Below are 26,828 nucleotides of genomic sequence, written 5' to 3'. Positions count from 1 at the left end.
TTGATGGTGCACTGCTTCACCCTTCTGAGAACCTTCTCAAAGCTGTTCAGAAATCATTTTCCATGGTCTCACCAAACTCCTTCCCTGAGTTTTTACCTCAGTGACCACCAAAGCTGCATTCCGCTTGGCCTGCCAGTACCATCAGCTGCCTTTGGAATCCCAGAGGCTGAAACAGCCGAATAGGACTCCTTCTTCAGTTTGATGGCATCCCTTGCCACTGGAGTCCACCAACGAGTTTGGGGATTCCCGCCATGACAGGCACCGACCATTTTACGGCCACAGCTCCGGTTAGCCATCTCAGCAATGGGGGCGCAAAACATGGCCCATTCAGACTCAATGAATCCCGGCTCCCTCGGTACTTCGATCAAATTTCCAACAGACTCTTTCTGACAGAGGACTGTGCCAGACACTTACAATACGTTCAGGTCAGCTTGGCCTGACCAGCATGTGATACCAGAGATTGATTGATTGCAGTTTGATTGAATCATCCTGATCCAATTAATTGGTCAGGCCGTTCAATATGATTGGATGGTGTTTTTACAGGCCTGTGCGTTCCACAGCTGACTGACATTTTTTCAATGTGACAATGCATTAATTAATTGGTTACAATCCGGGTGTGAAGAGGATTTTAAGCAGTACAGTAAAAATTATGATTGATTGTTCAATTTCAGTTCAATTCCCAGTGTCAGGCTCTCTTTGGCCCCGGGTTGCATTTTGGAAATGTCTGCCCTTAAGCGTACTAGTAACGCCTGCCCCATCGTGCATTAGTTGCCCTTTTCATTTTTGCCCCTGCCCTTCCAAATGTCTGTCTGTTCAGGTTGCACATTCAGGGGTACCTGGGGAATGTTTTTTTTACTCTGGCCTTATGGTGAGGTGGAATTTGCATATGTAAGATGAGGAAGGAAAGAGATAAATTAACTGTATGATGAAGACATTGGATCAGAAAGCTGTCAGAGCTCTCTGCAGCATCTCCTCTCTCTCTTTCTCTGAACATGGAGGTTCTGGAGAAAGCTGAACTCTGCTTTCCCCACATCAACACCTCCTGCAGGAGGATGATGAGTCCTTACGTGGAGACCATGATCACTTACACTGTGCTGTCCTGCATCACGATACTGACCGTGATCCTAAACCTGCTGGTCATCATCTCTATCTCACACTTCAAGTAGAGTCACAATTTCTCCACATGGTTCCAGCATACAATTTAATTTAGGTCTCTCATGCAACCATGTTTGAAAAATTCTTAAAGATTTACTCCTGCAGCTGTAAATGCACTTATCTGCTCTTGTATTTCTCCTAGTATTATATATTGTTGGTTATACATAAAACATCTGTGTTGTCAGTGTTGTTTTTCTCTGATTTCAGGCAGCTCCACACCACCACCAACCTCCTCCTCCTCTCTCTGGCTGTTGCTGACTTCATCGTGGGTTTCCTGCAGATGCCACTTCTTCTTCTCCAGAGCCAAGGCTGCTGGTTCTTGGGCGACGTCATGTGTGTCGTGCATTATTTCTTCGCTGGCCTTGTTGTCTGCGTTTCAGTGGGAAGCATGGTGCTCATATCAGTCGACCGCTATATAGCAATTTGTAACCCCATGTTTTACACCACCAGAGTCACTCTGAGCAGAGTTAAACTCTGTGTTTGTCTGTGTTGGATATTTCCTGGTGTACAAGGCATTTGGACATTGAGGGATGTCTTAAAACAGCCTGGCATGTATAACACCTGCTATGGAAGTTGTGTAATTGTGATCGGTTTTGCTGAAGGACTTGTTGGACTCATTGGCATATTTTTAGGCCCCATTGTAATCATAACAGTTCTGTATTTGAGAGTGTTTGTGGTGGCTGTGTCTCAGGCTCGGGCCATGCGCTCTCACGTCACAGTCGTCAAATTGGAGCTTTCCCAGAATGTAAAAGCAATGAAATCTGAGATTAAAGCAGCCAGGACTCTCGGTATTGTATTGATAGTTTTTCTTCTCTGCTCATGTTCATATTATTATTATTTTGCTCTTGCAGATGAGACTACCTGGGGCGGGACGTCATCTGTGGGCATCGTGAATTGGTTAATCTACTTAAACTCGACCTTTAACCCTGTGATTTATGTCTTTTTCTACCCGTGGGTCAGAAAAACCATTAAACACATTTTTACTCTTCAGATTCTGCAGCCTGGCTCCCGTGAAGTGAGTGTGATGTAGAAGGAGAGAGAGACTGTGAAGAAAATATTAAATATGAATGTGTGAAAGCCTTCTGTTGATTTTGTCAAGTATATCCGTTTACTGGATACAAAGATCTTGTGTTTAAATCCTGTGAATTAAAAAAAAAAAAAAAAAAGGCCTTACAACGTGAAGTAAATTCTTCCTAAAATCAAAGCCACCTACACTGATGCCACCAGTTATTAAGTGGATAAGTGGATTGTATTAATTACACAAAGTAAGTGAGTGATGAGCAATAACACAAACAATTATGAATTAAAATTATTTTTAAATGCTTCATATGGGTTGTGACATACTTTAACAGCCTAAACACTGCAATAAAAAGCACAGGAGTAACATACAATACAAATAAAAATGTTATGTATTGTTAACCGTCCTTGATTCTAACATATTACAGTATTTATATGTGTGAATGGATATATATTAAGACATCTGGACACATTTCTTTACATTGCTTTGAGCCCATTTTGCTCATGCACAGTCCTTTGCAAAAGCCTTAGGCCTAACTTTATTTGTTGTTTTTACAATGCATTCATGACCATACAGTATAATTATGTCTCAGTTCCATTATTGGAACACATCCAGATATCCAGAAAAAAACAGGAAACATGTATGTAGTTTAAAAATAACACTTTCCAGAAAAATGTTCTATAGCTGCTGTGAAAACGGTCTAACATATCAGGTTTATTCAAGACATCCTTGTGCTTTACATGTACATGTTGTATTATTGGGTCTGAATGGCCCTTATCAAGGGTTCCGGTACCCCATTCACCCCGAGCACGGCCCTCAGGACTCCCTAAGAGACACAATCGAACACCTTCTCCAGGTACACAAAGCACATGTAGACTGGATGGGAAAACTCCCATGAACCCTCCAGGACTCTGCCGAGAGTGTAGAGCTGGTCCACCATTCCACAACCAGGATAAAAACCAAACTGCTCCTCCTGAATCCAAGCTTTGATTGCTCGACGGACCCTCCTCTCCAGGACCCCAAATAGAGCTTACCTGGGAGGCTGACGAGTGTGATACCCCTGTAGTTGGAACGTACCCTCCGGTCCCCCTTCTTAAAGAGGGGGACCACCACCCCGGTCTGCCAATCTAGAGGCTCTGTCCTCAATGCCCAAGTGATGTTGCAGAGGTATGTCAACTAAGACAGTCCTACAACATCCAGGTCCTTAAGAAACTCCTGGCAGTTTTCATCCACTCACAGGGCCCTGACACAGAGGAGCTTTTTAACTACCTCAATAACCCCAGACCCTGCTTCTTCACTGGAAGGCGTGTCAATGGGATTGAGGAGGTCTTCAAAATATTGCTGCCAACAACCCACAATGTCCTAATTTTAGGTCAGCAGCACCCCATCTCCACTGTACACAGTGTTGTTGGTGCACTGCTTCCCCCTCCCGAGTTGCCGGATCCTTGACCAGAACCTTCTTGAAGCTGTCCGGAAATCATTTTCCATTGTCTCACCAAACTCTTCCTCCAAGTTTTTGCCCTAGCGACAGCCGAAGGTGCATTGCGCTTGGCCTACTGCTTCCATCAGCTGCCTTTAGAGTCCCACAGGCCAAAAAGGCCCGATAGGACTCCTTCAGCTTGACAGCATCCCTAACACTAGGTTACTACCGAACCGACCACCTTTAGGCCACAGCTCTGGTTAGCCGCTACAACAATGGAGGGGCAAAACATGGCCCATTCGGACTCAATGTCTCCCGCCTCCCTTGGGACGTGGTCGAAGTTCTGCCAGAGGTAGGAGTTGAAACTCTTTCTGACAGGGGTCAGACACTCACAATATGTTTAGATCTGCCAGGCCTGACCAGCATGTGATACCAGATTTACAAAATAATTATCTGCTGCTCAAACTTTTCCTGATCAGTCTGACAAACATTAAATGACAAAACACTGGACTTGGACACCTTTATAAAACGGATACTAAAGGGTTTTTTTTGAGGTATGGTTGTATGAGGTTTTGACACAATATCAATGAATGGCAAAGTGTGCAGTTTGATTGATGCACCCGTTCATTTTTGTGACAATGCATTAATTAAATAGTTACAATCAATGTGTGTATAGTATTTTAAGCAATACAGTAAAAATGATGATTGATGTTAAATTTCAATTCAGTTCCCAATATCAGGCTCTCTTTGGCCCCGGGTTGCATTTTGGACATGCCTGTCTTAAACGTACTAGTAACGCCTGCCCCAACGGAGCACATGAGGTGCCCTTTTCATTTTTGCCCCTGCCCTTCCAAATGTCTCTCTGTTGAGGTTGCACATTCAGTCATACCAGGGGACTGTTATTTTACCCTGGCCTTACGATGAGGTGGAATTTGCATATGTAAGATGATGAAGGAAAAAGATAAATGGACTGTATGATCAAGACTTTGGATCAGAAAGCTGTCAGAGCTCTCTGCAGCATCTCCTCTCTCTCTCTGAACATGGAGGGTCCTGAGGAAGCTGAACTCTGCTTTCCCCACATCAACACCTCCTGCAGGAGGATGACGGGTCCTTACGTGGAGACCATGATCACTTACACTGTGCTGTCCTGCATCACGATACTCACTGTGATGCTAAACCTGCTGGTCATCATCTCGATCTCACACTTCAAGTAGAGTCACAATTTCTCAACATGGTTCCAGCATACAATTTAATTTAGGTCTCTCATGCAATCATGTTTGAAAAATTCTTAAAGATTTACTCCTGCAGCTGTAAATGCACTTATCGGCTCTTGTATGTCTCCTAGTATTATATATTGTTGGTTATACATAGAACATCTGTGTTGTCAGTGTTGATTTTCTCTGATTTCAGGCAGCTCCACACCACCACCAACCTCCTCCTCCTCTCTCTGGCTGTCGCTGACTTCATCGTGGGTTTCCTGCAGATGCCACTTCTTCTCCTCCAGAGCCAAGGCTGCTGGTTCTTGGGCGACGTCATGTGTGTCGTGCATTTTTTCTTCGCTGGCCTTGTTGTCTGCGTTTCAGTGGGAAGCATGGTGCTCATATCAGTCGACCGTTATATAGCAATTTGTAACCCCATGTTTTACACCACCAGAGTCACTCTGAGCAGAGTTAAACTCTGTGTTTGTCTGTGTTGGATATTTCCTGGTGTACAAGGCATTTGGACATTGAGGGATGTCTTAAAACAGCCTGGCATGTATAACACCTGCTATGGAAGTTGTGTAATTGTGATCGGTTTTGCTGAAGGACTTGTTGGACTCATTGGCATATTTTTAGGCCCCATTGTAGTCATAGCAGTTCTGTATATGAGAGTGTTCGTGGTGGCTGTGTCTCAGGCTCGGGCCATGCGCTCTCACGTCACAGTTGTCAAAGTGGAGCTTTCCCAGAATGTAAAAGCAATGAAATCTGAGATTAAAGCAGCCAGGACTCTCGGTATTGTATTGCTAGTTTTTCTTCTCTGCTCATGTTCATATTATTATTTTTTTTCTCTTGCAGGTGAGACTACCTGGGGCGGGGCATCATCTATGGGCATCGTGAATTGGTTAATCTACTTAAACTCGACCTTTAACCCTGTGATTTATGTCTTTTTCTACCCGTGGGTCAGAAAAACCATCAAACACATTTTTACTCTTCAGATTCTGCAGCCTGGCTCCCGTGAAGTGAGTGTGATGTAGAAGGAGAGAGAGACTGTGAAGAAAATATTAAATATAAATGTGTGAAAGCCTTCTGTTGATTGTGTCAAGTATTTCTGTTTACTGGATACAAAGATCTTGTGTTTTAATGCTGTGAATTAAAAAAAAAAAGGCCTTACAACGTGAAGTAAATTCTTCCTAAAATCAAAGCCACCTACACTGATGCCACCAGTTATTAAGTGGATTATATTAATTACACAAAGTAAGTGAGTGATGAGCAATAACACAAACAATTATGAATTAAAATAATTTTTAAATGCTTCATAGGGGTTGTGACATACTTTAGCAGCCTAAACAATGCAATAAAAAGCACAGGAGTAACATACAATACAAATTAAAATGTTATATATTGTTAACTGTCCTTGATTCTAACATATTACAGTATCTATATGTGTGAATGGATATATATTAAGACATCTGGACACATTTCTTTGCATTGCTTTGAGCCCATCTTGCTCATACACAGTACTGTGCAAAAGCCTAAGGCCTAACTTTATTTGTTGTTTTTACAATGCTTTCATGACCAAACAGTATAATTATGTCTCAGTTCCATTATTGGAACACATCCAGACATCCAGAAAAAGAAACAGGAAACATGTATGTAGTTTAAAAATAATACTTTCCAGAAAAAAAAAATGAAAATGTCAAGTATTTAATGTGACATGCCCTTACATCTGAACAATAACACAACCCTGATTTTCTATATCTGCTGTGAAAAAGGTCAGGTTTATTCAATACATGCTTTTGCTTTACATACACATGCATTTTTTTTGGAACACCTGAACAAAATTACATACAGAAAATGCTGTGTAACAGCAAGAAAATAAATGCATGAATATATTCCTCATATGTTACAGACTGAAAAGGGTGTAGATAATTTAACCTTAAGAACCGTCCATCAATCTCCCGCTTCATTTTTCCCTCACTCATAAACAAGACTGCGAGATACTTAAACTCTTTTACATGGGGCAGGATCTCACCCCCAAAACCCGGAGAGGGCACTTCACGGTTTCCTGGTTTAGGACCATGGTCTCGGATCTCTCGGTGCTGATTGTCATCCCAGCCGCTTCATACCTGGCTGCGAACCACTCCAGTGAGAGTTGAAGATCATGGTCCGATGAAGCAAACAGGACTACATCATCTGCATAAAACAGAGACCCAATCCTAAGCCCACCAAACCGGACTCCCTCAACGCCCTGGCTGCTTCTCCATGAAGGTTATGAACAGAACCGGTGACAAAGGGCTGCCCTGGCGGAGTCGGACCCCCACTGGTAATGGATTCGACTTACTGCCGGCAATGCCGACCAAACTCTGACACCTGTTGGTCAGGGACTGAATGGCCCTTATCAAGGGTTCCGGTACCCCATTCACCCGGAGCACTGCCCTCAGGACTCCCTAAGAGACACAATCGAACACCTTCTCCAGGTACACAAAGCACATTTAGACTGGTTGGGCAAACTCCCATGAACCCTCCAGGACCCTGCCGAGAGTGTAGAGCTGGTCCACCGTTCCACAATCAGGATGAAAACCAAACTGCTCCTCCTGAATCCGAGGTTTGATTGCTCGACGGACCCTCCTCTCCAGGACCCCAAATAGAGCTTACCTGGGAGGCTGACGAGTGTGATACCCCTGTAGTTGGAACGTACCCTCCGGTCCCCCTTCTTAAAGAGGGGGACCACCACCCCGGTCTGCAAATCTAGAGGCTCTGTCCTCAATGCCCAAGTGATGTTGCAGAGGTATGTCAACTAAGACAGTCCTACAACATCCAGGTCCTTAAGAAACTCCTTGCAGTTTTCATCCACTCACAGGGCCCTGACACAAAGGAGCTTTTTAACTACTTCAAAAACCCCGGACCCTGCTTCTTCACTGGAAGGCGTGTCAGTGGGATTGAGGAGGTCTTCAAAAGATTGCCGCCAACAACCCACAATGTCCTAATTCGAGGTCAGCAGCACCCCATCTCCACTGTACACAGTGTTGTTGGTGCACTGCTTCCCCCCTCCCGAGTTGCCAGATCGTTGATCAGAACCCTCTCAAAGCTGTCCGGAAATCATTTTCCATTGTCTCACCAAACTCTTCCCTCCAAGTTTTTGCCATAGCGACTGCCGAAGCTGCATTCCGCTTGGCCTACTGCTTCCAACAGCTGCCTTTAGAGTCCCACAGGCCAAAAAGGCCCGATAGGACTCCTTCAGCTTGAAAGCCTCCCTTACACTGGGTTACCACCGAACCGACCACCTTTAGGCCACAGCTCCGGTTAGCCACTACAACAATGGAGGTGCAAAACATGGCCCATTCGGACTCAATGTCTCCGGCAGAACTTCCACCCCTTGGGTACCCGCCTCCTACCCAAGGGAGGCGGGTAGGAGTTGAAACTCTTTCTGACAGGGGTCAGACACTCACAATATGTTTAGATCTGCCAGGCCTGACCAGCATGTGATACCAGAGATTTACAAAATAATTATCTGCTGCTCAAACTTTTCCCATTTTGGACATGCCTGTCTTAAACGTACTAGTAACGCCTGCCCCAACGGAGCACATGAGGTGCCCTTTTCATTTTTGCCCCTTCCAAATGTCTCTCTGTTGAGGTTGCACATTCAGTCACTCCAGGGGACTGTTATTTTACCCTGGCCTTACGATGAGGTGAAATTTGCATATGTAAGATGAGGAAGGAAAAAGATAAATGAACTGTATGATCAAGACTTTGGATCAGAAAGCTGGCAGAGCTCTCTGCAGCATCTCCTCTCTTTCTCTCTGAACATGGAGGCTCCTGAGGAAGCTGAACTCTGCTTTCCCCACATCAACACCTCCTGCAGGAGGATGACAGGTCCTTACGTGGAGACCATGATCACTTACACTGTGCTGTCCTGCATCACGATACTCACTGTGATGCTAAACCTGCTGGTCATCATCTCTATCTCACACTTCAAGTAGAGTCACAATTTCTCAACATGGTTCCAGCATACAATTTAATTTAGGTCTCTCATGCAATCATGTTTGAAAAATTCTTAAAGATTTACTCCTGCAGCTGAAAATGCATTAATCTGCTCTTGTATTTCTCCTAGTATTATATGTTGTTGGTTATACATATAACATCTGTGATGTCAGTGTTGATTTTCTCTGATTTCAGGCAGCTCCACACCACCACCAACCTCCTCCTCCTCTCTCTGGCTGTCGCTGACTTCCTCGTGGGTTTCCTGCAGATGCCACTTCTTCTCCTCCACAGTGAAGGCTGCTGGTTCTTGGGTGACGTCATGTGTGTCGTGCATTATTTCTTCGCTGCCATCGTTGTCTGCGTTTCAGTGGGAAGCATGGTGCTCATATCAGTCGACCGCTATATAGCAATTTGTAACCCCATGTTTTACACCACCAGAGTCACTCTGAGCAGAGTTAAACTCTGTGTTTGTCTGTGTTGGATATTTTCCGGCATACAAGGCAGTTGGACATTGAGGGATGTCTTAAAACAGCCTGGCATGTATAACACCTGCTATGGAAATTGTGTAATTGTGGTCGGTATTGGTGAAGGACTTTTTGGTCTTGTTGTCATATTTTTAGGCCCCATTATAATCATATCAGTTCTGTATATGAGAGTGTTCGTGGTGGCTGTGTCTCAGGCTCGGGCCATGCGCTCTCACGTCACAGTTATCAAAGTGGAGCTTTCCCAGAATACAAAAGCAATGAAATCTGAGATTAAAGCAGCCAGGACTCTTGGTATTGTATTGATAGTTTTTTTTCTCTGGTCATGTCCATATTTTTGTATTGCTCTTGCAGGTGAGACTACCATGCTTGGGGAGACATCTATGGGCCGTGTAATTTGGTTATTCTACTTAAACTCGACATTTAACCCTGTGATTTATGTCTTTTTCTATCCGTGGGTCAGAAAAACTATTAAACACATTTTTACTCTTCAGATTCTGCAGCCTGGCTCCCGTGAAGTGAGTGTGATGTAAAAGGAGAGAGAGACTGTGAAGAAAACATTAAATTGAAAACTAAGCCTTCTGTTGATTGTGTCAAGCATTTCTGTTTACTGGATACAAAGATCTTGTGTTTTAATCCTGTGAATTAAAGCCCCAAAACATTAGGTAAATTCTTCCTTAAATCAAAGACACTGGCACTGATGCCACCAGTAGTTCAGTGGAGTAGTAACTACACAAAGTACATGAGTGAAGAGCAATACCACAAATAATTATGAATTGAAATGATTATTAAATGATTTATATGGGATGTGTATGGACAAACATAAGCAGCCTAAACATTGCAATAATAATAAAAACATTACAATACAAATTATGAATGAAAAAGGTCTTTACATGAGGTTTATTCAAGAAAGGCTTGTGCTTTACATATACATGTTGTATAATTCTATAATCATTTATACATGAGACCAACTTTCAGTCACATCATTCCAATCTAAATGCCTCTGACTACAGAATTTGAGTACAACAAAAATAAGACTTTAAATGTCCATAACAGTTCATGGTTGAGGGGAAAACAGTTTTTTTTTGTAACACGTTTGTTTTATGGTGAACAAAGTTATGGATTTAAATGATTGTGCAGTATTTTTTTAGGATACCTGAAAAAAATTACATACAGAAAAGGCTTTGTAACAGAAAGAAAATAAATGCATGGACATAGAAATAACAGACTTAAAAGGGCGTCGATAAGTAAACCTAAAGAGCCCACATTACTGCTGATGCTACAATGATCCATCCGCCAATCTCCCGCTCCATATTTCCCTCACTCGTAAACAACACCCCGATATTCTTAAACTCTTCTACTAAGGGCAGGATCTCACCCCCCAACCTGAAGAGGGCAATCCACCGTTTTCTGGTTAAGGACCCTGGTCTCGGTTTCTTAGGTGCTGGTTGTCATCCGAGCTGCTTTACATCTGGCTGCAAACTGCTCCTGTGAGAGTTGAAGATCATGGTCCGATAAAGCAAATAGGACTACATCATCTGCAAAAAACAGAGACCCAATCCTGAGCACACCAAACCGGGTGCTCTGAAAGCTGTGGCTGCATCTAGAAATTCTGTTGATAAAGGTTATGAAGACAAAGTGCAGCCCTGGCGGATTCCAACCCCCACTGGTAATGGATCCGACTTACAGCCAGCAATGCAGACCAAGCTCTGACACTGGTCGTACAGGGACCGAATGGCCCTTATCAAGGGTTCCAGTACCCCATGCTCCTGGAGCACTCACCACAGGATTCCCCAAGGGGCAGGATCGAACGCCTTCACCAAATCATCAAAGCACATGTAGACTGGTTGGGTGAACTCCCGTGCACCTTCCAGGACCCTGACGAGACTGTAGACCTGGTCCACTGTTCCACGACCAGGACGAAAACCATTCTGCTCCTCCTGTGTCTGAGATTCGATTGTCTGAAGGACCCTCCTCTCCAGGACCCCCAAATAGATCTTACCATGGAAGTCTGAGGAGTATGTCGTTAGAACACAGCCACCAGGCCCCCTTCTTAAAGAGGGGGACCACTACCCCTTTATGCCAATCCAAAGGCACTGTCCCCAATGTCCACACGATGTTGCAGATGTGTGTCAAGACAGTCCTACAACATCCAAAGCCTTAAGAAACTCTGGGCGGATCTCATCCACTCCCAGGGGCCCTGCCACGGAGGAGCTTTTTAACGACCTCTGTAACCTCAGCCCCAGCAATAGAAGATCCCACCCCTGAATCCCCAAGCCCTACTTCCTCATTGGAAGGCGTGTCAGTGGGATTGAGGAGGTCAGCAGCACCCCATCTCCACTTTACAGTGTTGATGGTGCACTGCTTCCACCTCTTGAGTCACTGGATCGTTGACCATAACCTTCTCGAAGCCGTCCTGAAATCATTTTCCATGGTCTCACCAAACTCCTCCCCTGAGTTTTTGCCTTAGCGACCGCCGAAGCTCCATTTCACTTGGCCTGCCCGTACCATTAGCTGCCTTTGGAGTTCCACAGGCCAAAAAGGCCTGATACGACTCCTTCTTCAGCTTGACCGCATCCCTTACCACTGGAGTCCACCAACGGGTTCGGGGGTTACGAAATGACAGTGTCACAAAAGGTGTCCTTCGATGAAATGAGGGCTGTAAATGATGCCCCTATATACCTCAATAACATACCAAGGCTTTCTTGCATATCTTTAAAAGGTAACAAACATTGCGACAAAAACGTAACTTGAACTTGCTTAATAATGTGTTGATATTCACTTTCAATTCAGTCCCAAGTGTCCGTCTGCCTTAATCCCCAGGTTGTATTTTGGACATGCCATGCTTAAGCATACGAGTAACGCCTGGCCGCATGGTGCGTACTAGGTGCCCTTTTAATTTTTGCCCCTGCCCTTCCAAATGTCTGTCTGTTGAGGTTGCACATTCAGGCGTACCAGGGGACTGTGTTTTTTTTTTTTACTCTGGCCTTATGATGACGTGGAGTTTGCACATGTAAGATGAGAAAGGAAAGAGATAAATGAACTGTATCATAAAGACGTTGGATCAGAAAGCTGTCAGAGCTCTCTGCAGCATCTCCTCTCTCTGAACATGGAGGCTCTGGAGGAAGCTGAACTCTGCTTTCCCCACATCAACACCTCCTGCAGGAGGAGAGCAGGTCCTTACATGGAGACCATGATCACTTATACTGTGCTGTCCTGCATCACGATACTCACTGTGATCCTAAACCTGCTGGTCATCATCTCTATCTCACACTTCAAGTAGAGTCACAATTTCTCCACATGGTTCCAGCATAATTAAATGTATCAATTAAATCCTTAAAGATTTGCTACTGTGGCTTAAAATGCACTTATCTGCTCTTGTATTTCTCCTAAACATAGAACATCTGTGTTGTCAGTGTTGATTTTCTTTGATTTCAGGCAGCTCCACACCACCACCAACCTCCTCCTCCTCTCTCTGGCTGTCGCCGACTTCCTCGTGGGTCTCCTGCAGATGCCACTTCTTCTCCTCCACAGTGAAGGCTGCTGGTTCTTGGGCGACGTCATGTGTGTTGTGCATTATTTCTTTGCTGCCATCGTTGTCTGCGTTTCAGTGGGAAGCATGGTGCTCATATCAGTCGACCGCTATATAGCAATTTGTAACCCCATGTTTTACACCACCAGAGTCACTCTGAGCAGAGTTAAACTCTGTGTTTGTCTGTGTTGGATATTTTCCGGTGTTCAAGGCAGTTGGACATTGAGGGATGTCTTCAAACAGCCTGGCATGTATAACACCTGCTATGGAAGTTGTGTAATTGTGGTCGGTTTCGCTGAAGGTCTTGTTGGTCTTATTGGCACGTTTTTAGGCCCCATTGTAATCATAGCAGTTCTGTATTTGAGAGTGTTCGTGGTGGCTGTGTCTCAGGCTCGGGCCATGCGCTCTCATGTCACAGTCGTCAAAGTGGAGCTTTCCCAGAATGTAAAAGCAATGAAATCTGAGATTAAAGCAGCCAGGACTCTCGGTATTGTATTGATAGTTTTTTTTCTCTGGTCATGTCCATATTATTGTTTTTCTCTTGCAGGTGAGAGTACCTTGGTCGGGGCATCATCTATGGGCATTGTAATTTGGTTATTCTACTTAAACTCGACCTTTAACCCTGTGATTTATGTCTTTTTCTATCCGTGGGTCAGAAAAACTATTAAACACATTTTTACTCTTCAGATTCTGCAGCCTGGCTCCCGTGAAGTGAGTGTGATGTAAAAGGAGAGAGAGACTGTGAAGAAAATATTAAATGGAAATGTGTGAAAGCCTTCTGTGATTGTGTCAAGCATTTCTGTTTAATGGATGCAAAGATCTATACGTGTTTTAATCCTGTGATTTTGATGTCACCAGTAGTTCAGTGGAGACTAGTAACTACACAAAGTACATGAGTGATAAACAATAACACAAATAATTCTGAATTAAAAAGCACTGCAAGAATAAAAAATAATGAATTGCATAAGGGCCACAAGCAAAGACTAGAAGCACAGAATTAACATACAATACAGATAGAACTGTTAAATATTGTTCACTGTTCTTGATTCTAACATATTACACCGTTACATTACAGTATCTATGTGTATGGGTATATATTAATAAATTTGATATATACACATGATGTATGATTCTATGATCCTTAATACATGAGACCAACTTCAAGTCACATCATTATGATCCAAACTCCACTGACTACAGAATTGGAGTACAACAAAAATGGGCATGGAGCCCTGAGACTTGAAATGTCCATAACAGTTCATGGTTGACGGGGAAACCAGTTTCATTTTTTAATAACATGTTTGTTTCATGGTGAAAAAAAGTTGAAAGAGAGTTGAAAAGCGAGACTGAAAAGGGTGTAGATAAGTAAACCTTTGTATAACATGTGTTTTTCTTTATGTCCTGGTTGTTTGAGAGAGGAAGCGGCAAAGTGTTCAGTCTGTTATATATTAGTAGTATGTTTATGCATTTATTGTTGTGCTGTTACACAGCCTTTTCTGTATGCATTGTCACAAAAGTAAAACAAATTTCAGTCAGCTGTGGAACAGACAGGCCTATAAAAACACCATCCAATCATATTGAACAGCCGCAACAAATTAATTGGATCTGGACACATCAATCAAACTGCACACTTTAACTTTGAGTGATACCACTGATACCACTGATACCACTGATACCAGTGATACCGGAGATCCATCAGTTTTCTACTGCTTATCCGAGGTCAGGTCACGGAGTTAGAAGCTTGAGCAGAGAACCCCAGACTTCCGTCTCCCCGGCCACTTTGTCCAGCTCTTTTGGAGGAATCCCGAGGCATTCCTAGGCCAACTGAGAGACAGAGTCTCTCCAGCAAGTGCCGGGTCTAACCCCGGGTCTCCTCCCAGTGGGATGTGTCCGGACCACCTCACCATGGAGGCGTCCAGAAGGCATCCTGACCAAGTGCCTGAGCCACCTCATCCGGCTCTAGCGGCTCTACTCTGAGCCTCTCCCAGATGATGATGGAGTCTCTCACCCTATCTCTAAGGGAGCGTCCAGACACCCAGTGGAGGAAACCTATTTAGTCCGCTAGTACCCACAATCTCGTTCTTTCAATCACCACCCATAGCTCAGAACCAAAGGTGAGGCTTGGAGCCTAGGTCCACGGGAAACTTGAGATTTTGTGAAGATGTCTTCACCATAACAGACCGATGTGGATTCTGGGGTTACAATATGACATTTTCTCGAAATGTGTCCTTAGATGAAATGTGGGATGTAAATGATGTCCCTCTATATCTCAATAACATACCATGGCTTTCATGCATATCTTTAAAGACACAGCACTTTAAACGATGACAAACATTGCGACAAAACGCAACTTGAACTTACTTAAAGGTGCATTATGTAATAAATCTAAAGCAACTGGCCATAAAATCCTCCTAATATGTCACAGAGACTCAGGAATAATGTTCATATAACAAACTGAACTCACCAACAACAACAGTACAGACAAAATATTTGCATTAAAAAAAATATTTTGCAGACTGCAAATCATGTTTTGGCATGTGGCGCCACCTACCGCCGTCTACCAATCATTGCAGTCAGTAGAGTCTCAGCTGCCGAGCAACCACGGGTTGCCAGTTACGTCGGAAAACGAAACCTAAAAGACCTTGGTATTTTGAATTTGAATGTAGTAACTGTTTTTGGTCACATTCTTACATATGGCGCCTCTAATTAAGCAATGATATGTTGATGTTTCCCTTTCAATTCAGTTCCAAGTGTCGGGCTGCCTTTTGCCCCAGGTTGCATTACAGTACGGGGCGCAATGGTTGCCCTTTTCATTTTTGCCCCTGGCCTTCCAAATGTCTCTGCACACCACTGCATCTCATCTCTTTTAGAATTGAGGTTGCACATTCAGGCGTACCAGGGGACTGCTTTATTTTTATTTTTTTTACTCTGGCCTTATGATGAGGTGGAATTTGCATATGTAAGATGAGGAAGGAAACACATCAATAAAATGAACTGTATGATGAAGAAGTTGGATCAGAAAGCTGTCAGAGCTCTCTGCAGCATCTCCTCTCTCTCTCTCTCTGAACATGGAGGCTCCTGAGGAAGTTGAACTCTGCTTTCCCCACATCAACACCTCCTGCAGGAGGATGACGGGTCCTTACGTGGAGACCATGATCACTTACACTGTGCTGTCCTGCATCACGATACTGACCGTGATCCTAAACCTGCTGGTCATCATCTCTATCTCACACTTCAAGTAGAGTCACTATTTCTCCACATGGTTCCAGCATATGATTGAATTTAGGTCTCTCATGCAACCATGTTTGAATAATCCTTAAAGATTTGCTACTGCATCTGTAAATGCACTTATCTACTCTTGTATGTCTCCCAATATTATATGTTGTTGGTTATACATAGAACATCTGTGTTGTCAGTGTTGATTTTCTCTGATTTCAGGCAGCTCCACACCACCACCAACCTCCTCCTCCTCTCTCTGGCTGTCGCTGACTTCATCGTGGGTTTCCTGCAGATGCCACTTCTTCTCCTCCACAGTGAAGGCTGCTGGTTCTTGGGCGACGTCATGTGTGTCGTGCATTATTTCTTCGCTACCCTCGTTGTCTGCGTTTCAGTGGGAAGCATGGTGCTCATCTCAGTCGACCGCTATATAGCAATTTGTAACCCCATGTTTTACACCACCAGAGTAACTCTGAACAGAGTTAAACTCTGTGTTTGTCTGTGTTGGGTATTTTCCGGCATACAAGGCAGTTGGATATTCAGGGATGTCTTCAAACAGCCTGACATGTATAAAACCTGCTATGGAAATTGTGTAGTTGTGGTCGGTTTCGCTGAAGGACTTGTTGTTCTTATTGGCACGTTTTTAGGCCCCATTGTAATCATAGCAGTTCTGTATTTGAGAGTGTTCGTGGTGGCTGTGTCTCAGGCTCGGGCCATGCGCTCTCACGTCGCGGTCGTTAAAGTGGAGCTTTCCCAGAATGTAAAAGCAATGAAATCTGAGATTAAAGCAGCCAGGACTCTGGGTATTGTATTGATAGTTTTTCTTCTCTGGTCATGTCCATATTATTATTTCGCTCTTTCAGGTGAGACTACCTGGGGTGGGACATCATCTATGGGAATTGTGAATTGGTTAATCTACTTAAATTCGACCTTTAACCCTGTGATTTATGTCTTTTTCTACCCGTGGGTCAGAAAAACCATTACACACATTTTTACTCTTCAGATTCTGCAGCCTGGCTCCCGTGAAGTGAGTGTGATGTAGAAGAAAAGAGAGACTGTGAAGGAAAAATTAAATTCATACGTGTGAAAGCCTTCTGTTGATTGTGTCAAGCATTTCTGTTTCATGGATGCAAAGATCTATATGTGTTTTAATACTTTGAATCTAATGATAAAGAAAAAATGGCCTCAAAACGTGAAGTAAACTCTTTCTAAAATCAAAGCCACTAGCACTGATGCCAGCAGTCTTTCAGTGGAGTGGAGTAATTACAAAGAACATGAGTGATGAGCAATAACACAGAAAATGTATAGATGCTTTATATGGGATGTGTATGGACATACTATTAGCAGCCTAAACACTGTAAGAATAAAATAAGAATTATTAATTGCATTAGAGCGACAAGCAAAGAAGACTGAAAGCACAGGAGTAACATGCAATGAAAATAAAACTGTTATATATTGTTCCTTGATTCTCACATGTGATATTGTTTTATTACACCCTTTATATGTGTGTATGGATATACAGAAATCTGAACACCTTTCTGTTCATTGCCTTTTGAATTTAAACCCATTGTACTCATATACAGTACAGTGCAAAAGCCTAAGGCCGACCTTCATTTGTTGTTTTAGCAATGCTTTAATGACAAATACAATATAATTTTGTCTCAATCACATTATTGGAACACATTCAGACATCAAGTAAATACAGGAAACATGTATGTAGTTTAAAAATAACACCATTTTCTGAAAAAGGAATAAAATGTCAAGTATTTAGTGTGACCTGCTCTTAAATTTGAAAAAATTACACAACCCTGAGTTTCACAGGTCTATTATATGAGGTTTATTCAAGACATGCTTGAGCTTTACATACACATGTTGTATAATTATATGATCATTAATACATGAGACCAACTTTCAGTCACATCATTATAATCCAAATGCCACTGACAACAGAGTTTGATAAGTACAACAAAAATGGGCATGGAGCCCTGAGACTTTAAATGTCCATAACAGTTCATGGTTGACGGGAAACCAGTTTTTTTTACTCACATTACTCTTTCATGGTGAGAAAAGTTACGCATTTAAATGATTCTGTAGTATTTTTTGTAACACCTGAACAAACTTACATTCAGTAAAGGCTGTGTAACAGCAAGAAAATAAATGCATGGACATATTCCTCATATATTACAGACTGAAAAGGGTGTAGATTAGTAAACCTTAAGATCCGTCCCATCAATGTCCCGCTCCATTTTTCCCTCACTCGTAAACAAGACCCTGAGATACTTAAACTCTTCTACATGGGGCAGGATCTCACCCGCAAGCCGAAGAGGGCAGTCTACCATTTCTGGTTGAGGACTATGGTCTCGGATTTGGAGGTGCTGATTGTCATCCCAGTGACCTCACACCCGGCTGCGAACCACTCCAGTGAGGGTTGAAGGTCATGGTCCGATGAAGCAAACAGGACTACATCATCTGCAAAAAACAGAGACCCAATCCTGACCCCACCAAACCGGAGTCCCTCAACGCCCTGGCTGCATATAGAAATTCTGTCTATAATGGTTATGAACAGAACCTGTGACAAAGAGCATCCCTGGCGGAGTCCAACCCCCACTGGAAACAAATCTTACTTCGTGCCGGCAATGCGGACCAAGCTCTGACCTAATGGCCCTTATCAAGAGTTCCGGTACCCCTAATATATAGAGCACTCTGCACAGGACTCCCAGAGGGACACAATCAAAAGCCTTCTCCAGGTCCACAAAGCACATGTAGACTGGTTGGGCGAACTCCCCATGCATCATCCAGGACCCTGCCGAGAATTTAGCACTGGTCCGTTCCGTGACCAGGACGGAAAACACAATGGTCCTCCTGAATCCGAGGTTTGATTATCTGACAGACCCTCCCCTCCAGGACCCCCAAACAGATCTTACCTGGGAGGACGAGGAGTGTGATACCCCTGTAGTTGGAATATACCCTCCGGTCCCCCTTGTTAAAGAGAAGGGGGACTGGAGGGGGACTCCTTCTTCAGCTTGACGCATTTCTTACCACTGGAGTCCACCAACGGGTTTGGGGTTTACCACCAAACCGACCACCTTATGGCCACAGCTCCTTTGAACATCCTCAACAATGGAGACGCAAAAAATGGCCCATTCGGACTCAATGTCTCCAGCCTCCCTCATGATGTGGTTGAAGTTTTCCCGGAGGTGGGAGTTGTAACTCTATCTGACAGGGGTCAGACACTCACAATACATTTAGATCAGGCCTGACCGTCATGTGACAACAGAGATTTACGAAATGTTCAATTTCAATTCACTTCCCAGTGTCAGGCTCACCTTGGCCAGGGGTTGCATTTTGGACATGCCTGCCTTAAGCATACTAGTAACGCCTGCCCTAACGGTGCACAGTAGGTGAACTTTTCATTGTTGTCTGTTGAAGTTGCAAATTCAGTCATACCAGGGGACTGTTATTTTACCCAGGCCTTACGATGAGGTGGAATTTGCATATGTAAGATGAGGAAGGAAAGCGATAAATGAACTGTATGATGAAGACGTTGGCTCAGAAAGCTGTCAGAGCTCTCTGCAGCATCTCATCTCTCTCTCTTTCTCTGAACATGGAGGCTCCTGAGGAAGCTGAACTCTGCTTTCCCCACATCAACACCTCCTGCAGGAGGATGACAGGTCTTTATGTGGAGACCATGATCACTTACACTGTGCTGTCCTGCGTCACGATACTGACCGTGATTCTTAACCTGCTGGTCATCATCTCTATCTCACACTTCAAGTAGAGTCACAATTTCTCCACATCGTTCCAGCATACTATTAAATTATTGTCTTTCATGCAACCGTGTTTGAATAATCCTTAAAGATTTACTCCTGCAGCTATAAATGCACTTATCTGCACTTGTATTTCTCCTAGTATTATATATTGTTGGTTAAACATAGAACATCTGTGTTGATTTTCTCTGATTTCAGGCAGCTCCACACCACCACCAACCTCCTCCTCCTCTCTCTGGCTGTCGCTGACTTCATCGTGGGTCTCCTGCAGATGCCACTTCTTCTCCTCCAGAGCCAAGGCTGCTGGTTCTTGGGCGACGTCATGTGTGTCGTACATTATTTCTTCGCTGGCCTTGTTGTCTGTGTTTCAGTTGGAAGCATGGTGCTCATATCAGTCGACCGCTATATAGCAATTTGTAACCCCATGTTTTACACCACCAGAGTCACTCTGAGCAGAGTTAAACTCTGTCTTTGTCTGTGTTGGATATTTTCCGGTGTTCAAGCCAGTTGGGTTTTCAGGGATGCCTTTAAACAGCCTGGCATGTATAACACCTGCTATGGAAATTGTGTAGTTGTGGTCGGTTTTGCTGAAGGACTTGTTGTTCTTATTGGCACGTTTTTAGGCCCCATTGTGATCATATCAGTTTTGTATTTCAGAGTGTTCGTGGTGGCTGTGTCTCAGGCTCGGGCCATGCGCTCTCACGTCACAGTCCTCAAAGTGGAGCTTTCCCAGAATGTAAAAGCAATGAAATCTGAGATTAAAGCAGCCAGGACTCTTGGTATTGTATTGATAGTTTTTCTTCTCTGGTCATGTCCATATTATTGTTTTTCTCTTGCAGGTGAGACTACCATGCTTGGGGCATCATCTATGGGCATTGTTAATTGGTTGATCTACTTAAACTCGACCTTTAACCCTGTGATTTATGTCTTTTTCTACCCTTGGGTCAGAAAAACCATTAAATACATTTTTACTCTTCAGATTCTGCAGCCTGGCTCCCGTGAAGTGAGTGTGATGTAGAAGAAAAGAGAGACTGTGAAGGAAAAATTAAATTCATACGTGTGAAAGCCTTCTGTTGATTGTGTCAAGCATTTCTGTTTCATGGATGCAAAGATCTATATGTGTTTTAATACTTTGAATCTAATGATAAAGAAAAAATGGCCTCAAAACGTGAAGTAAACTCTTTCTAAAATCAAAGCCACTAGCACTGATGCCAGCAGTCTTTCAGTGGAGTGGAGTAATTACAAAGAACATGAGTGATGAGCAATAACACAGAAAATGTATAGATGCTTTATATGGGATGTGTATGGACATACTATTAGCAGCCTAAACACTGTAAGAATAAAATAATAATTATTAATTGCATTAGAGCGACAAGCAAAGAAGACTGAAAGCACAGGAGTAACATGCAATGAAAATAAAACTGTTATATATTGTTCCTTGATTCTCACATGTGATATTGTTTTATTACACCCTTTATATGTGTGTATGGATATACAGAAATCTGAACACCTTTCTGTTCATTGCCTTTTGAATTTAAACCCATTGTACTCATATACAGTACAGTGCAAAAGCCTAAGGCCGACCTTCATTTGTTGTTTTAGCAATGCTTTAATGACAAATACAATATAATTTTGTCTCAATCACATTATTGGAACACATTCAGACATCAAGTAAATACAGGAAACATGTATGTAGTTTAAAAATAACACTATTTTCTGAAAAAGGAATAAAATGTCAAGTATTTAGTGTGACCTGCTCTTAAATTTGAAAAAATTACACAACCCTGAGTTTCACAGGTCTATTATATGAGGTTTATTCAAGACATGCTTGAGCTTTACATACACATGTTGTATAATTATATGATCATTAATACAAGAGACCAACTTTCAGTCACATCATTATAATCCAAATGCCACTGACAACAGAGTTTGATAAGTACAACAAAAATGGGCATGGAGCCCTGAGACTTTAAATGTCCATAACAGTTCATGGTTGACGGGAAACCAGTTTTTTTTACTCACATTATTCTTTCATGGTGAGAGAAGTTACGCATTTAAATGATTCTGTAGTATTTTTTGTAACACCTGAACAAACTTACATTCAGTAAAGGCTGTGTAACAGCAAGAAAATAAATGCATGGACATATTCCTCATATATTACAGACTGAAAAGGGTGTAGATTAGTAAACCTTAAGATCCGTCCCATCAATGTCCCGCTCCATTTTTCCCTCACTCGTAAACAAGACCCTGAGATACTTAAACTCTTCTACATGGGGCAGGATCTCACCCGCAAGCCGAAGAGGGCAGTCTACCATTTCTGGTTGAGGACTATGGTCTCGGATTTGGAGGTGCTGATTGTCATCCCAGTGACCTCACACCCGGCTGCGAACCACTCCAGTGAGAGTTGAAGGTCATGGTCCGATGAAGCAAACAGGACTACATCATTTGCAAAAAACAGAGACCCAATCCTGACCCCACCAAACCGGAGTCCCTCAATGCCCTGGCTGCATATAGAAATTCTGTCTATAATGGTTATGAACAGAACCTGTGACAAAGAGCATCCCTGGCAGAGTCCAACCCCCACTGGAAACAAATCTTACTTAGTGCCGGCAATGCGGACCAAGCTCTGACCTAATGGCCCTTATCAAGAGTTCCGGTACCCCTAATATATAGAGCACTCTGCACAGGACTCCCAGAGGGACACAATCAAAAGCCTTCTCCAGGTCCACAAAGCACATGTAGACTGGTTGGGCGAACTCCCCATGCATCATCCAGGACCCTGCCGAGAATTTAGCACTGGTCCGTTCCGTGACCAGGACAGAAACCACAATGGTCCTCCTGAATCCGAGGTTTGATTATCTGACAGACCCTCCCCTCCAGGACCCCCAAACAGATCTTACCTGGGAGGACGAGGAGTGTGATACCCCTGTAGTTGGAATATACCCTCCGGTCCCCCTTGTTAAAGAGAAGGGGGACTGGAGGGGGACTCCTTCTTCAGCTTGACGGCATTCCTTACCACTGGAGTCCACCAACGGGTTTGGGGTTTACCACCAAACCGACCACCTTATGGCCACAGCTCCTTTGAACATCCTCAACAATGGAGACCCAAAAAATGGCCCATTCGGACTCAATGTCTCCAGCCTCCCTCATGACGTGGTTGAAGTTTTCCCGGAGGTGGGAGTTGTAACTCTATCTGACAGGGGTCAGACACTCACAATACATTTAGATCAGGCCTGACCGGCATGTGACAACAGAGATTTACGAAATGTTCAATTTCAATTCACTTCCCAGTGTCGGGCTCACCTTGGCCAGGGGTTGCATTTTGGACATGCCTGCCTTAAGCATACTAGTAACGCCTGCCCTAACGGTGCACAGTAGGTGAACTTTTCATTGTTGTCTGTTGAAGTTGCAAATTCAGTCATACCAGGGGACTGTTATTTTACCCAGGCCTTACGATGAGGTGGAATTTGCATATGTAAGATGAGGAAGGAAAGAGATAAATGAACTGTATGTTGAAGACGTTGGCTCAGAAAGCTGGCAGAGCTCTCTGCAGCATCTCATCTCTCTCTCTTTCTCTGAACATGGAGGCTCCTGAGGAAGCTGAACTCTGCTTTCCCCACATCAACACCTCCTGCAGGAGGATGACAGGTCTTTATGTGGAGACCATGATCACTTACACTGTGCTGTCCTGCGTCACGATACTGACCGTGATTCTTAACCTGCTGGTCATCATCTCTATCTCACACTTCAAGTAGAGTCACAATTTCTCCACATCGTTCCAGCATACTATTAAATTATTGTCTTTCATGCAACCGTGTTTGAATAATCCTTAAAGATTTACTCCTGCAGCTATAAATGCACTTATCTGCACTTGTATTTCTCCTAGTATTATATATTGTTGGTTAAACATAGAACATCTGTGTTGATTTTCTCTGATTTCAGGCAGCTCCACACCACCACCAACCTCCTCCTCCTCTCTCTGGCTGTCGCTGACTTCATCGTGGGTCTCCTGCAGATGCCACTTCTTCTCCTCCAGAGCCAAGGCTGCTGGTTCTTGGGCGACGTCATGTGTGTCGTACATTATTTCTTCGCTGGCCTTGTTGTCTGTGTTTCAGTTGGAAGCATGGTGCTCATATCAGTCGACCGCTATATAGCAATTTGTAACCCCATGTTTTACACCACCAGAGTCACTCTGAGCAGAGTTAAACTCTGTCTTTGTCTGTGTTGGATATTTTCCGGTGTTCAAGCCAGTTGGATATTCAGGGATGCCTTTAAACAGCCTGGCATGTATAACACCTGCTATGGAAATTGTGTAGTTGTGGTCGGTTTTGCTGAAGGACTTGTTGTTCTTATTGGCACGTTTTTAGGCCCCATTGTGATCATATCAGTTTTGTATTTCAGAGTGTTCGTGGTGGCTGTGTCTCAGGCTCGGGCCATGCGCTCTCACGTCACAGTCGTCAAAGTGGAGCTTTCCCAGAATGTAAAAGCAATGAAATCTGAGATTAAAGCAGCCAGGACTCTTGGTATTGTATTGATAGTTTTTCTTCTCTGGTCATGTCCATATTATTGTTTTTCTCTTGCAGGTGAGACTACCATGCTTGGGGCATCATCTATGGGCATTGTTAATTGGTTGATCTACTTAAACTCGACCTTTAACCCTGTGATTTATGTCTTTTTCTACCCGTGGGTCAGAAAAACCATTAAATACATTTTTACTCTTCAGATTCTGCAGCCTGGCTCCCGTGAAGTGAGTGTGATGTAGAAGGAGAGAGAGACTGTGAAGGAAATATTAAATTCATATGTGTGAAAGCCTTCTGTTGATTGTGTCAAGCATTTCTGTTTCATGGATGCAAAGATCTATATGTGTTTTAATACTTTGAATCTAATGATAAAGAAAAAATGGCCTCAAAACGTGAAGTAAACTCTTTCTAAAATCAAAGCCACTAGCACTGATGCCAGCAGTCTTTCAGTGGAGTGGAGTAATTACAAAGAACATGAGTGATGAGCAATAACACAGAAAATGTATAGATGCTTTATATGGGATGTGTATGGACATACTATTAGCAGCCTAAACACTGTAAGAATAAAATAATAATTATTAATTGCATTAGAGCGACAAGCAAAGAAGACTGAAAGCACAGGAGTAACATGCAATGAAAATAAAACTGTTATATATTGTTCCTTGATTCTCACATGTGACATTGTTTTATTACACCCTTTATATGTGTGTATGGATATACAGAAATCTGAACACCTTTCTGTTCATTGCCTTTTGAATTTAAACCCATTGTACTCATATACAGTACAGTGCAAAAGCCTAAGGCCGACCTTCATTTGTTGTTTTAGCAATGCTTTAATGACAAATACAATATAATTTTGTCTCAATCACATTATTGGAACACATTCAGACATCAAGTAAATACAGGAAACATGTATGTAGTTTAAAAATAACACCATTTTCTGAAAAAGGAATAAAATGTCAAGTATTTAGTGTGACCTGCTCTTAAATTTGAAAAAATTACACAACCCTGAGTTTCACAGGTCTATTATATGAGGTTTATTCAAGACATGCTTGAGCTTTACATACACATGTTGTATAATTATATGATCATTAATACATGAGACCAACTTTCAGTCACATCATTATAATCCAAATGCCACTGACAACAGAGTTTGATAAGTACAACAAAATGGGCATGGAGCCCTGAGACTTTAAATGTCCATAACAGTTCATGGTTGACGGGAAACCAGTTTTTTTTACTCACATTACTCTTTCATGGTGAGAAAAGTTACGCATTTAAATGATTCTGTAGTATTTTTTGTAGCACCTGAACAAACTTACATTCAGTAAAGGCTGTGTAACAGCAAGAAAATAAATGCATGGACATATTCCTCATATATTACAGACTGAAAAGGGTGTAGATTAGTAAGCCTTAAGATCCGTCCGTCAGTGTCCCGCTCCATTTTTCCCTCACTCGTAAACAAGACCCTGAGATACCTAAACTCTTCTACATGGGGCAGGATCTCACCCGCAAGCCGAAGAGGGCAGTCTACCATTTCTGGTTGAGGACTATGGTCTCGGATTTGGAGGTGCTGATTGTCATCCCAGTGACCTCACACCCGGCTGCGAACCACTCCAGTGAGAGTTGAAGGTCATGGTCCGATGAAGCAAACAGGACTACATCATCTGCAAAAAACAGAGACCCAATCCTGACCCCACCAAACCGGAGTCCCTCAACGCCCTGGCTGCATATAGAAATTCTGTCTATAATGGTTATGAACAGAACCTGTGACAAAGAGCATCCCTGGCAGAGTCCAACCCCCACTGGAAACAAATCTTACTTAGTGCCGGCAATGCGGACCAAGCTCTGACCTAATGGCCCTTATCAAGAGTTCCGGTACCCCTAATATATAGAGCACTCTGCACAGGACTCCCAGAGGGACACAATCAAAAGCCTTCTCCAGGTCCACAAAGCACATGTAGACTGGTTGGGCGAACTCCCCATGCATCATCCAGGACCCTGCCGAGAATTTAGCACTGGTCCGTTCCGTGACCAGGACGGAAACCACAATGGTCCTCCTGAATCCGAGGTTTGATTATCTGACAGACCCTCCCCTCCAGGACCCCCAAACAGATCTTACCTGGGAGGACGAGGAGTGTGATACCCCTGTAGTTGGAATATACCCTCCGGTCCCCCTTGTTAAAGAGAAGGGGGACTGGAGGGGGACTCCTTCTTCAGCTTGACGGCATCCCTTACCACTGGAGTCCACCAACGGGTTTGGGGTTTACCACCGAACCGACCACCTTACGGCCACAGCTCCTTTGAACCTCCTCAACAATGGAGACGCAAAAAATGGCCCATTCGGACTCAATGTCTCCAGCCTCCCTCATGACGTGGTTGAAGTTTTCCCGGAGGTGGGAGTTGTAACTCTATCTGACAGGGGTCAGATACTCACAATACATTTAGATCAGGCCTGACCGTCATGTGACAACAGAGATTTACGAAATGTTCAATTTCAATTCCAGTGTCAGGCTCACCTTTGCCAGGGTTTGCATT

The 26,828-nt window shown here is 43.3% G+C and overlaps 6 protein-coding genes across 6 annotated transcripts; all 6 read left to right on the top strand.

The window, feature by feature from the left end:
- Positions 1–992: 992 nt before the first annotated feature.
- LOC310938403 (trace amine-associated receptor 8a-like) lies at positions 993–2,174 on the top strand (the record flags this gene model as incomplete). Its single annotated transcript, XM_083902896.1, has 3 exons — positions 993–1,162; positions 1,363–2,052; positions 2,156–2,174. The coding sequence occupies 3 exons, from the start codon at positions 993–995 to the stop codon at positions 2,172–2,174; spliced, it is 879 nt and encodes a 292-aa protein (XP_083759022.1).
- Positions 2,175–4,558: 2,384 nt separating this feature from the next.
- LOC310938402 (trace amine-associated receptor 3-like) lies at positions 4,559–7,544 on the top strand (the record flags this gene model as incomplete). Its single annotated transcript, XM_083902895.1, has 3 exons — positions 4,559–4,803; positions 5,004–5,584; positions 7,429–7,544. 3 exons carry the CDS (start codon positions 4,559–4,561, stop codon positions 7,542–7,544), a joined length of 942 nt encoding a protein of 313 aa, XP_083759021.1.
- Positions 7,545–8,598: 1,054 nt separating this feature from the next.
- Positions 8,599–11,270, top strand: LOC310938400 (trace amine-associated receptor 8a-like; the record flags this gene model as incomplete). Its single annotated transcript, XM_083902893.1, has 3 exons — positions 8,599–8,768; positions 8,969–9,549; positions 10,945–11,270. The coding sequence occupies 3 exons, from the start codon at positions 8,599–8,601 to the stop codon at positions 11,268–11,270; spliced, it is 1,077 nt and encodes a 358-aa protein (XP_083759019.1).
- A 1,094-nt stretch (positions 11,271–12,364) lies between these two features.
- On the top strand, positions 12,365–14,764 carry LOC310938399 (trace amine-associated receptor 8a-like; the record flags this gene model as incomplete). Its single annotated transcript, XM_083902892.1, has 4 exons — positions 12,365–12,534; positions 12,694–13,231; positions 13,335–13,340; positions 14,576–14,764. The coding sequence occupies 4 exons, from the start codon at positions 12,365–12,367 to the stop codon at positions 14,762–14,764; spliced, it is 903 nt and encodes a 300-aa protein (XP_083759018.1).
- A 1,091-nt stretch (positions 14,765–15,855) lies between these two features.
- LOC310938398 (trace amine-associated receptor 2-like) lies at positions 15,856–18,435 on the top strand (the record flags this gene model as incomplete). The annotated part of the gene is made up of 3 exons (XM_083902891.1): positions 15,856–16,025; positions 16,226–16,866; positions 18,272–18,435. 3 exons carry the CDS (start codon positions 15,856–15,858, stop codon positions 18,433–18,435), a joined length of 975 nt encoding a protein of 324 aa, XP_083759017.1.
- A 1,172-nt stretch (positions 18,436–19,607) lies between these two features.
- LOC310938397 (trace amine-associated receptor 8a-like) lies at positions 19,608–22,178 on the top strand (the record flags this gene model as incomplete). The annotated part of the gene is made up of 3 exons (XM_083902890.1): positions 19,608–19,777; positions 19,969–20,609; positions 22,015–22,178. 3 exons carry the CDS (start codon positions 19,608–19,610, stop codon positions 22,176–22,178), a joined length of 975 nt encoding a protein of 324 aa, XP_083759016.1.
- Positions 22,179–26,828: the final 4,650 nt, after the last annotated feature.

The sequence above is a fragment of the Microchirus variegatus genome (assembly GCF_963457635.1).
Source record: "Microchirus variegatus genome assembly, chromosome: 16".
Taxonomy (NCBI): domain Eukaryota; kingdom Metazoa; phylum Chordata; class Actinopteri; order Pleuronectiformes; family Soleidae; genus Microchirus; species Microchirus variegatus.
Note: the sequence above shows the minus strand (reverse complement) of the source record. Positions and strands in the feature narration are given on the sequence as shown.